The sequence below is a fragment of the Scyliorhinus canicula genome, chromosome 7 (assembly GCF_902713615.1).
Source record: "Scyliorhinus canicula chromosome 7, sScyCan1.1, whole genome shotgun sequence".
Taxonomy (NCBI): domain Eukaryota; kingdom Metazoa; phylum Chordata; class Chondrichthyes; order Carcharhiniformes; family Scyliorhinidae; genus Scyliorhinus; species Scyliorhinus canicula.
This window is the reverse complement of record NC_052152.1, coordinates 46,241,651-46,254,246: the sequence shown is the minus strand read 5'-3', so window position 1 is coordinate 46,254,246 and position 12,596 is coordinate 46,241,651. Positions and strand designations below refer to the sequence as shown.

Genomic DNA, 12,596 nt, shown 5'->3' with positions numbered 1-12,596 from the left:
GGGTGAGCCATCGAATCTCAGTAATGATCGAGAAAGCGGCCACGTACGAGGCAGCGGTTGCAACCCTCAAGGCACACTTTGTGAAGCTCATTAATGAGGTGTTGGCCAGACACCTCCTCACTACTCACCGCCACGTGCTGGAGAATCGCTGGACGAGTATCTGGAAACCCTGACTCTACCCGCAAGGAACTGCAGCTATCGAAATGTGACAGCGGAGGAATACATGGAGGATATTGTCACATGTACCAAGGTACAGTGAAAAGTATTTTTTTGTGAGCAACTCAACAGATCATTAAGTACATGAAAAGAAAAGGAAATAAAAGAAAATACATAATAGGGCAACACAAGGTACACAATGTAACTACATAACACCAGCATCAGGTGAAGCATACAGGGGTGTAGTGTTAATGAGGTCAGTCCATAAGAGGGTCGTTTAGGATTCTGGTAATAGCGGGGAAAAAGCTGTTTTTGAGTCTGTTGGTGCGTGTTCTCAGACTTTTGTATCTCTTGCCCGATGGAAGAAGTTGGAAGAGTGAGTAAGCCGGGTGGGAGGGGTCTGTGATTATGCTGCCCACTTTCCCTAAGCAGTGGAAGGTGTAGATGGAGTCAATGGATAGGAGGCAGGTTCGTGTGATGGACTGGGCTGTGTTCACATATTTGTACTGAACCATCTTCCTTCATCATGGGCATTATCAGTATGGCCTAATCACTTACATTTTTGAGGACCCCCATCTTGTCTAGCCTCTCTAATCCTGTCTCGACATTAGGTCTGAGGCATATAGCACTGACCTAACCTTTATGCATCTTGCTTGACTTTCGTCCTTAATCTTTCGCTTGACTGAAATCTCTTTCATGCTTCCCAGCTCTCCATTAAAGACAATGGCATGTTTCTTTAAAATCTTTGTTCCACCTGCTTCGGACTCCAACAGGAGATTTACCTCGGCCCAGTCTAGCTTGATTCTCTCCATCCAGGCTCTCCCCATTGGGCTGGATAGTTACCTTTAATGATGTGCAGGGACAAATGCATGGCCTGTCAGTTCAGGTGCACATTTACACTGACAATGGCCCTTCAATGGCACTACTTCTCTGACTTATGTTTTAAGTGTTACCTTTGAGAGTTTTAGGGCAATATGTCATGGTTTCTCTTGGTAAACAGTTTCTGGTACCAATGAAACATCTACGCCAGTGTCAACCTCCAGTTTTACCAGTTGTCTGTCCAGTAAAGGAGTGACCCAGTAATGGTTCATTGCACCCGCAATGGCCTGTATGTTCAAAGACAGTTCATCATTTGACTGTGACTGGTTCTTTTTCGTGCTCTTTTTGTATTTCGTGGATACTTTGCCCTCTGCTCCATTTTTCATTTGATGTATTTGGTAGTTGCTTTTTATAATTCTTGTTTGAAACTTGTTTCTTTCTCCAACATGCATGTTCAATGTGATTTTTTAACACAATTCTTGCATTTTGCATCTTTACTCCAGCAATCAATTGCTGTGTGCCCAGTTTTTGCAAATCAATGGCAATTTCAGACTTGTGTCAGTGTTCAGGTCTCAGCCAACATTTTATGGATTTTAGTGTTTGAACTTAATTGTTGCTTAGCTGCTAGTTCCCACAGAGATCTTGGCTTCTAAACCCTTATCTAGGTCTAAGTTGCTTTCTGTTAACAGCCTTTACTGAATAGCTTCACTTTTTAAACCCACGGATACATCTGTCTCTAATGGTGTCGTTCAAAACTCCAAATTCACAGTACTCAGCTAATTTCTTTAAAGTAGCCACAAATTGTGCGATTGATTCACCATCTTATTGGTTACGTTTATGGAACCTGAACCTCTTGGCAATGACCAAAGGTTTAGGTGAGAGGTGGCCCTGCAGCATCGCCACTATTTCAGCAGAGGTTTTCGAGCCTGTTTTTTCTGGTTGCACCAAACTCCACAGGAGATTGAAAGGTACCCCCTCCCCCGCCCGTATTATGTTCAGGAAAGTTAGAGCTACTATGTCCGCCAAAAGTTTGTTCTGCTGAACAAAATATTTGAATTTTTCAATGTATCGCTCCAGTGTTCAGTGCTTTCATCATGCGGTTCTACAGTGCCAAAAACGCCGGCAATTTTACTCTGAGAAGGCACAAATGTGAGCACAAAGTGCCACAAAGTTTTAGCATGACCTTGCTTCTTATTTCAAACAAGCTCAGCCTGTTCCTTTCCGAGTTTTGAAGGGGATATTGTAAATGTCCCCCAGCTCTCAATTGTTGCAGGGTATTTGTTACTTTACTTGCTACACACAGTAGAGCACTGTTCCAGATCCTTCCAGGCAGAGCACAAACTTCTTTTGATGCTGTTTACTCCAAAATCTGTGTTTAAATTTTGGTTTCTTTGATAATTGCTGCAATTATTCAGTAGCCTCCATTGCCAGCTTTGGTGTAGTGATGTTTTTATCTTCTTAATCCTTTTTGGATGTCTGCAACATGAATCTCCCCCAGCCCCCCCATGCACCCCCCAATCCGCTCCCGGTATCTACCCAGCCCGCAACTCCTCACGAGATTCAACGCAATCTCAAGATGCGTTGCAAGAGGAATCCCACCCACAATGGGCATGATTAGTTTTTTGGCAAATTTGCATATTAGAGCGAGGCAGTAATCCTGGCCCAATTGCGTGCGAACAAAAAAATGCCAGCTTGGCACTGACAGTGCCAACCTGCATGCTGGCAGTGCCCCTGCCAGCTGGATGTGCCACCTGGGCACCACCCTGCCCAAAGGGCTTGCAGCTAGTGGCCTCCAATCCCCTTGGAGACCCCACAAGTGCCATTCTGTCAGGTGCCCGTTTGTGGGAACCAGTATGAAGTGGTGCTCGCCCGAGGTCTCCGAGGCAAAGGAATCTTCACATCAGAGTAAGGCTTACTGCCTCGCTCTATGTAGATTTGCTAAAAAACTGATCCTGTCCATTGTGGGTGGGAATCCCCTTGCAACATCTTGTGAGATTGCGTTGAATCTTGAGAGGTGTTGCAAGCCAGGTAAACCCCAGGAGTGAAGGGTAGCACGGTGGCACAGTGGTTAGCACTGCAGCCTCATGGTTGAGGTCCCAGGTTCGATTCCGGTTCTGGGTCACTGTCAGGAGGGAGTTTGCACATTCTCCCGTGTTTGCATGGGTTTCTCCCTCACAACGCAAAACTATGCAGGCTAGGTGGATTGGCCACGCTAAATTGCCCCTTAATTGGAAAAAAATGAATTGGGTACTCTAAATTTATTTTTTTAATTCCCGAGAGTGGGGTCTCCCGGCTTTCACCGGCAACGCTGCGCAACGTCAAGATGCTTTTCGGGTGCAGCCTAGCCAGTCCATCACGCCCATAGTATTACATTTTACTGCTTGTGGCAGGCAAGTTCACATTCAAACTTCTTACCATTTTGATTAATCCCCTTTCTTCTCAACTGAAAGAATAAAGAAAATTGCTTTAGATATAATTCAACAAATTTAAAGTACAATAAATTTCCAAAGAATCAATCAATCACAACAATTTTTTTCAAAATCCAGCTTATTGAGCATCAGCTAAATGGAGTACGGTTTATGATGTGGGTGGAACATAATGCAGTGATACAAGTAAATTGAATTAGCTGCATTGAGGATGAATAGACACAACTTGTAATTGATGTAATGGGGTGAAGCATAAGTAATAATTGTATTCATTCTAACAGTTATTTCAATTGACCTGAGTTTAAGTGTGAGGATCCGTTGCAGACGCCACAATATTTTCCTGGCAACTTGATTCAACCTCAGCACCAACAATGTGAAATGTCAATATCTGAAATTTTATATTTATGAATTTCTCTATCTGAGGCAGCTATTTACTGCTGAATTTGGCCAATGTGTTAGATATAAAATTAGGTTCAGCGTCTTCAGATTTCAATAAGATACTTTAAAACTTGTAAAAGTGGGGGAAAAAACTACAGCCAGTTGAATTTAAATGTAATTAATAAATTCAATTTTTTAAAAAATCTGGAATTGAAACCTAGGTAGGCCAGAATTCTCCAGTCATCAGGATTCACTTTTCCCGTTGATTACTGCCACCAGCGGATGGCACGCTGCTGAGAAACACATAGCTGGAGAACCAGAGAATCCCACCCTTAGTCTGAGCTATGGTGTACATGAAACCATCAATTCTGTAAAAACCAATCTAGTTCACTCATGTCCTTTAGGGAAGGAAAACTGCTGCCTTACTTGATCTGGCCTAAATCCAAGGATGTAGTTGAATCTTTACTGTTCTTATGGGCAATTAGGAATGTGCAACAAATGCTGGCCTTCTCTGCAACGTCCATATCACATGAAACAAGATAAATAGTAAGAAAAGAGCAAATGACAATGACAAGGCAAATGCAAGTGAAAAAGAAAAGCTAGGAAGTGTTATGACCCTAGCTGATAATAATACTGGGCAAGTCAGATCCCAGAGTGGAACCTAGCTTGATAGATCCTGGCCGGGATTCTCCGATCCCGCGCTTCTCTGGCGACCGGAGAATTGGCGGCAATCGCGCTGACGCGGTCGCCGCGGCGCCGGTCGGGGGCCATTGAAAGCGGCCCCCCTGACCATTCTCTGTGATCAACGCCTGCGCGGACCCATGTCGGCCATGGCGGGGCCAGCTTTCAGCGCTGGAGCAGTGCACAGTACTCTGGCGCCGTTCTAGCCCCCTAGGAAGGAGTGAATGCCTGGGCCTGGAGGCCCGATGACGCTGGCGTCGCTCGCACCTGTTTTCACGCCGACGTCAACACTTGGCCGGGATTTTGGAGAATCCCGGGCGCTAACTCTATTTTTTAAGACACTGTGGAGGTTAGTTACTGAACATGTATACTTCTTTGGGGGAACTATTTCTATTAAATTTTTAACATTTTATACAAAAACTCAGTTCCCCAGCAAGCATGCAGGATTTCTTATTAGATAGAATAGACCTTCTGCTTGCACTCTCTGGTATGCATACACTAACTGAAACCTCCTTCCCAAACCCAATGAGATTTAAAGATTGAGAAATAACAGAGCTAGTTCTGAAATGAGCTGAATTAAAGTGGATGAATTTTTTTGCCAAATCAGATACAGGAAGAAAAATAAAAAGAAGACAAATTGATTGAGTAAAAGGAATCAGAAAGGCATAAGAACCTTGCTGATGTTACCTGCGAGAATGCCTCAAAACCCCGAAGGAAGCTGGAAACACTGGTTCTTAGTGGTGTATATTTGTTTGGAATAACGTGAGGAAATAATGTAAAACACAGATCGTGTGTAAACAATTAATAAAGAGTATTTATTCAAACAAAAGGAAATAAAAGAAGATTAATATACGACAAAAGATTAATACACACTGATACGTATGTGTATGAATAACCCCATGTTATCTGAAGTTACCTCTGGTTCCCAAAATATATCCACATTCCCTGAACTCACTGAGACACCCCTTTTCACATCCAATTTTAATAATCCTATAGGTCAAATCCAGTTAATAGTTACCACAAAATACCACTTAGGTGACCAAGCCTGGGAAATCATTATTTCCTGGTTCAGCGAAGGCACAAGAATGCACCTTTTAGAGGAGAATATCTGCAATCTGCCATGGATCTAAATGTTAGATGGAACAAGCCTTGGATCACTTTTGGAACTCGCTTGATTAACTGTTGGATAGAGAACTAGTCTCTTTCCCCAATGAGGGTGATAGCAGTTATACTGTTTTGTCTCTTTGACATTCCCCTCTGTGGATTCTGCTGTCTACCTCTCTCAAAGGAGGGAATGAGAATGAGCAAAAGATAAAAATGAGCACTACATAAGTATATAACCCAGATGTTAAGTAAACAAATAGATGCTAAGTAGACTGGATATTCCTCTTCACTGCCTGATTATTGAATGATATTTCAATGCATGGGGATCCCTTACCAATCAGATCCTTGCCAATCAGATCCTTGCCAATAATAATAATCTTTATTAGTGTCACAAGTCGGCATACATTAACATTGCAATGAAGTTACTGTGAAAAGCCCCTAGTCGCCACACTCCGGCGCCTGTTCGGGTACACAGAGGGAGAATTCAGAATGTCCAAATTACCTAACAGCACATCTTTTCGGACTTGTGGGAGGAAAGCGGAGCACCCAGAGGAAACCCACGCAGACACAAGGAGAACAGGCAGACTCCGCACAGACAGTGACCCAAGCCGGGAATCGAACCTGGGACCTTGGAGCGGTGAAGCAACAGTGCTAACCACTGTGCTACCGTGCTGCCCCTGTCTTACCAGTTGTTGCTTACAGAGGAAGCCCATGCCCTGAAATGAGGTAGTAATTTCAGGGTAACATCATATGACCCATTTCCCTTTATTACCACCTGATTGATGCTGACCATTAAGCACATATATATAAATCAGGCTTCGGGGTTAGGATAGCACTGCAGCACAGTGGTTAGCGCTGCTGCCTCACGGCGCCAAGGACCCGGGTTCGATCCTGGCCCCTGGTCACTGTCTGGGTTTTGGATTTTAATGCCCGGTTTCAGGGGCAGTTTGTGAATGAATTGGTGCAGGAAGGTACAAGGAAGGTGGGAGATGTCAAAGACCCAGAACAAGGGAACTGGAAGAGGACTAGCGAAATCCGGCTGTCGGGTGAGTTAGTAAGTCCAGTGGGAAGAAAGATGGCGGAGATTGGGTTGCTGGATGGGGCCACTCCTCTCACAGTGAAGGGGAGAGAAAGAAACCTCCCTGTATGAGCTGGACATGGCACATCGGTCACTTTGGCCAAAGCCAAAAGCAAATGAGGCAACAACGGAAGTTATAATTGGCTTCCATAAGTTAAGGAGAAGGTCCTGTGTTGGGCAAAGCAAAGGTGAGCGGTGGAGTGGGAAGGTATTGGTATATGTATGTACCAACATTTGACAGTGGAACTGGAGAGAAGGCGGGTGGCCTTCGGGCAGGTGAAGGCGGCACTGTCCAACAAGGCGTGAGGTTTGGAGTGGTCTACCCTGTGAAGTTGAGGGTGAGGCACAACTTGAGGGATTTCTACTTCAAGACGGTGGAGGCAGCGGAGGCGTTCATGAAGGCCAAAGGACTCGGACTGAAATAAGAGATGGGACTGGACTTGGGACATGGATTGAGGGGATGAGGACTATGCTTTGGCTTTATCTCTCTTTTTTATTGTTTCTCATTTTGTTTTGATGGTGGAACGTATTAGTTTGGGGTTGGTTGAATGGGGGAGGTTAATTTACTTTTATTTACAGTTGGTTGCAAGTATATTGTGCTTTGAGGTTATGTCGGTTTTCTGGGGACACGCTATTGCACTGGTTTTGTTTGTTTTTCTGGGACTAGGTGATGAAGGAGGGGATTGGGAGGAGGGGACTTAGGCAGGGGCCTCCGCACTAGCAAGCGAAGGTTGGCAAGTGAATGGGAATGTGATGGGGGAGGTTGGGGTCATGGTCACTGGAACCTGGTGGAACAGATTTCAATGGTCCTGGGAGGTGTGAAAGGTGGGGGGATGGGATTGATACTGGGAGAGGTGCTTGCAAGAGGAAGTGGATGGGGGAAATTCTGGGATAGGGAGGGGTTCAACAAAATGATGGGACGGGTCAGGCTTGAGGGGCAGAGCCCGGGGTAATGATGATGGAAGATAGGAGGGGTGGAAGGGGGGTGGTGAGAGACCCCCGTCAGAATAGTGACGTGGAACACGAAGGGGTTAGGGGGGCCGGTGAAGAGAGCAAGGGTTTTTACATACTTGAAGAGCTTAAAGGCCAACATGCTAATGTTGCAGGAGACTCATTTGAGGGTAAAGGATCTGGTGAGGCTTAGGAAGGGTTGTACGTCAGGAGTTTCACTAGAGGTTTGATAGTAGGGCTCGGGGGTTAGTCGTATTAGTGGGCAAGAAGGTGAGGCTTCAGATGGAGAAGGTGGAGGCGGATCAGGGGGGCATGGTACGTGAAAGTAACGGGGTGCTTGAGGGTGCTGGATGCTATCCCGGATTTGGACACCCATGAGCTGATAGTAGCGGGTCTGCAACATGGTGTTGGAACCTAAGATCCCAGCTGCGCTCGCTGGCCCAGTCAAGAAAAGGGGGGGGGGGGGGGGGGGGGATGAGGTGGTGGCTGGGCTCGTGATGGTATTAGGAGGAGTGGACCCGTGGAGGTTCTTACATTCCGAGGGAATGGGAGTATTTGTTTTTCTCTCCAGTACACAAGTTCCATTCAAGCAATGACTTTTTCATGCTAGGGAAGGCGCAATTGGCAGGGGTTAGGAGGTCGGAGTACTCAGCAATCATGATTTCGGATCATGCTCCGAATTGGATGGATGCGATTTTGGAGAAGGGGGTAGCCCAGAGGCCGGGTGGAGAATGTACATGCGGTTGTGATCGGACCGGCGCTTCTGTGACAAGATTGGGAAGGTGATCAAGGAGTATGTAGGGTTTTATTGCACAGTAGAGGTCTCGCAGTTGGTGGTCTGGGAGGCTCTGAAGGCAGTAGAGAGGGGGAAGGTGATCTCATTCATGGCTAAGGTGGATAGGGAGGAGAGGGAGGAACACCACAGACTGATAGAGGAGATTTTGTAAGTAGATGGGGAGCATGCTGAGGACCCGGACCTAGTCAAGAGGAAGGAGTTGCAGGCAAGGTTCGATCAATTGTCTACGGGGAAAGCAGGGCTTCGGTTCAGAAGGGCGAGGGGGGCTGTCTACAAGCACAGGGAGAAGGCAGGATGTATGCTGGCCAGCCAGCTCCGGAGGGAGGCAGCGACAAGGGAGATAGTTCGGGTACGGGATAGGACAGTGAAGTTGGTGGTGGCTCTGGAGCAGATTAATAAAGTATTTGAGGAATTTTACAGGGAGTTGTATAGGTCGGATGCACCAGAGGAGGAGTAGGGGATGAGGGAATTTCTGGATGGCTGGAGTATCCGAGGCTGGGAGAGGAGAATAGGGAAGGGTTGGAGGGGCCAGTGGGAGAGCAAGAAGTGAAGGAGGCGATTGGATGGATTCCCGGTTGAATTTTATAAGAAATTTAAAGACAAGCTGGTGCCGTTGATAGTGGGAACGTTGAGGATGCGATAGATAGATGCTGCAAACAATTGGGCAGGTTTCCATCTCGTTGCTACGAAAGGACAATGAATCGGTGGAGTGTGGGTCGTATAGGTCCAAATCTCTGCTGAATGTAGATGCCAATATATTGGCAACGGTGCTGGTGTTAAGGTTGGAAGGGTATCTCCCAAAGGTAATGGGGAAGACCAGATGGGGTTTGTGAAAGGAAGACAGTGGGTAGCATGGTGGCGCATTGGGTTAGTCCTGCTGCCTCACGGCGCTGAGGTCCCAGGTTCAATCCACGCTCTGGGTCACTGTCCATGTGGAGTTTGCACATTCTCCCCGTGTTTGCGTGGGTTTTGCCCCCACAACCCAAAGATGTGCAGGGTAGGTGGATTGGCCATGCTAAATTGCCGCTTAATTGGAAATAAATGAATTGGGACTCTAAATTTATATTTTTTACAAAGAATGTGAGGAGGCTGTTGGATGTGGTCCTTCCTCCGGCGGAGAGAAGAGAGATGGAGGTGGTGGCACCGGACGCAGAGAAGGCGTTTGATCGGGTAGAATGGGGTAGAATGGTGGTACTGGAGAGATTTGGAATTGGCCCGAAGTTTGTGGTGTGGCTGCTGGCTGCTGTACAAGGAGCCAATGGCGAGTGTGCGCACTAACAGCATGAATTCAGGGTATTTCACACTGCACCGGAGTACAAGGCAGGGGAGTCCTGTGTTCCCCCCCTCTCCGTTTGCATTGGCTATAGAGCCTTTGGCCATTTCGCAAAGGAGCTTGGAGTTGTGGAAAGGATAGTGAGGGTCGAGCATACGGTGTCCCTATATGCCGATGATCTGCTGTTATATATTTTGGAACAGAACGTGTCAGTGATAAGTATACTGGAGCTGTTCCACAGATTCAGGATGTTCTCGGAAAAGCAATAATTTATGGTCTCCCCACTGGGAGTGTGAGCGGGGCCGGGGGGGGGGGGGGGGGGGGAGGGGGATGACAGCCCCCCCCCCGGCTGACATTGCACTTGATGGCAACCCACTTTAGGTATTTGGGGGCACAGGTGACCCCGGTTTGGGAAGGGCTTTAGAAGTTTAATTTCAGTAGTTTGGTGGGGAGGGTGAAGGCCGATTTATCGAGGTGGGATAATCTCCCTTTGTCATTGGTGGGCTGGGTGCAGGTAGTTAAAATGAATGTTTTGCCACGATTCCTGTTTTTATTTCAATGTCTGTTGGTCTTTTTACCCTAAGTCCTTCTTCAGGGGGGTGGACAAGTTGATCTCTTTGTTCATTTCTGGGATAGGGCAAGGTGGGGCGAATGCATAGAAGGTGTAGGGCTGGTGCATGGGCGGGGGGCTCTGTTGGTAAAAATGGAGGTGGGCTCTTGTAGAGGGTCAGGATTGACAACAATCCTGACCCTCTACAAGGCACTGGCAACACTGCCGCTTCTGATGGCCCCAGGGAAGTATTCGGGGAGTCCGGTGGTGATGGTCACATTGAAGATTTGGACGTAGTTCAGGCAACACTTTAAGCTGGGGGCTGGGTCAGGGGGGTTGCCGATTAAGGGGAATCATGGGTTTGAGCCAGGGAGGATGGGGGGATACAAGGTTTCGGGGATGGGATGAGAGGGTGATTAAGGAAATGAAGGATTTGTTCTGTGGGGGGCGATCTGCGAGCTTGGAGGAGCAAGGAGAGATGTAGGGATTGGCGCAGGAGGAAGGGTTTAGGTACATGCAGGTGTGGGACTTTGTAAGGAAGATCTTCCCAACCTTCCTGATAGCGCCGACCTCCTCGTTGCTGGAGGCAGGGCGATGCTTTCAGCGGGGTGGGGGGTGACAATCTACGATCCTGGAGCGGATTAAGGCAAAGTGGGAGGAAGAGCTGGAGGTGGCGCTGGAAGAGGGACTGTGGTGTGAGGTGCTGTGGAAGGTGAATGTCTTGACTTTGTGTATGAGGTTGGGGTTGATACAGCTGAAGGTAGTGTACAGGGCGCACCTCACTAAATCAAGGATGAGCCGGCTGTTCAAGAGGGTGGAGGATTTCTGTGAGCCATGTGGGAGGGGCCCCGTGAACCATGTTCATATGTTTTGGTCCTGCCCGAAGCTGGATACAGTTTGGAGGACGGTGTTCAGTACAATCTCGGGGATCTTGCATGTTGACATGGAGCCCGGTCCCCTAAAAGCCATATTTGGGGTGTCGGACTGACCCGAGCTGCATGCAGGTGCAGGGGGAAGATATCTTAGCCTTCACCTCGCTGATCGCTCGTAGGCGAGTCTTGTTGGGGTGGAGGTCAGCTTCTCCACACTGTGCCTCGGCGTGGCGGGGGATCTGCTTGAGTTTTTGACCCTGGAAAAGGTGAAGTTCGGGGGGGGTGAAGGAAGGGTTCTACAATTGTTGGGGTTTGTTCATCATGCACTTTCGGGAGTTGGTTCCATTGACATTTGAGGTGGGAGGGGTCAGGGGAGTTTTGTTTGTTTGGGGTTGTTTTGGTATTGTAAAAATGTTGAAAAACTGTTGAGTAAAAATATATTTTTTTTAAATTCGGAACCATTTTGGCTACAACTTGTAAAATTGCTCTATTCTCGTGAACTGTAATTTTTTTTCCAGTGTGCGTGCACGGTTGCTAAGTGACATAGTGTGGTAAACCACTGTTACACCTGTATTAGGTGATGTAAGGTAGGACCTGTACTACAAGTTCGCCGGTAGCCCCTGCCTGCTGGCTCCGCCCAGCAGGAGGAGTATGAATATGCGTGTCCTCTATTCGGCAGCCATTTCGCCAGCTGCTGTGGGAGGCCACACATCTTACTGCAATAAAGCCACAGTTGTATCCAACCTTAGTCTTTGTGCAATTGACGTGCATCACGTAGCATTTGGAATCAAGGTGAATATATGAATAATGATCCTTACATTTTAAACCTACAAACTCTACTGCTGATTACTTAAATTGACTGCATACTTAAAGGGACTAAGAAACAGATCAATCTACTTAAATAAAACACCCTTTTTATGGACAGTAAGAGAAGGAATTGGGGGATTCAGTTTCTCTTTCCTCCACGTAACAGTCTTACTATCACTTACAGCTACAATATTATATGGGGCATAGATAGAGTGGATGGGCAGGCACTCTTTCCCAGGGTGGAGGGGTCAGTCACCAGGGGGCATAGGTTTAAGGTCCGTGGAGCAAAGTTTATCGGAGATATGCGAGGCAGGTTTTTAACACAGAGGGTGGTGAGTGCCTGGATTATGTTATCGGGGAGGTTGTGGAAGCAGATACATTAACGGCATTCAAAAGGCATCTTGACAAACAAATGGACAGGATGGGTATATAGGGATACAGCACAAAGAAAAGCTGAGGGTTTTGGCAAAAGTTGGTACCATGACCGGTACAGGCTTGGCGGGCCGAAGGGCCTGTTCCTGTGCTGTATTTTTCTTTGTTCTTTGTACACAAAAGCTATGCCTATAATTGTAGTCACTGATCTACGGGAAAATAGATTTAACAATCCCAGTGCAACCAGTGAAGATCTGATTTTTATTTATCTGTATTGTAGCTAAAATTGCTTGGCGACTGGTAGCAAGAACTCATTCCAAATTGGCACCCGCA

At 46.9% G+C, this 12,596-nt stretch overlaps 1 protein-coding gene across 3 annotated transcripts in view; it reads right to left on the bottom strand.

Moving 5' to 3' along the window:
• Positions 1–12,596, bottom strand: part of LOC119968926 (F-box only protein 40) — a 64,066-nt gene that overhangs the window by 38,361 nt on the left and 13,109 nt on the right. For 2 of the 3 annotated variants that reach the window (XM_038801924.1, XM_038801926.1), the window contains exon 2: positions 3,391–3,418. The exons of the other annotated variant lie outside the window; for it this stretch is intronic. In XM_038801924.1, the coding sequence (XP_038657852.1) occupies positions 3,391–3,393 (3 nt within the window). In that variant the 5' untranslated portion in view covers positions 3,394–3,418. The remainder of the gene's footprint in view (positions 1–3,390; positions 3,419–12,596) is intronic. 3 annotated transcript variants of the gene reach the window in all.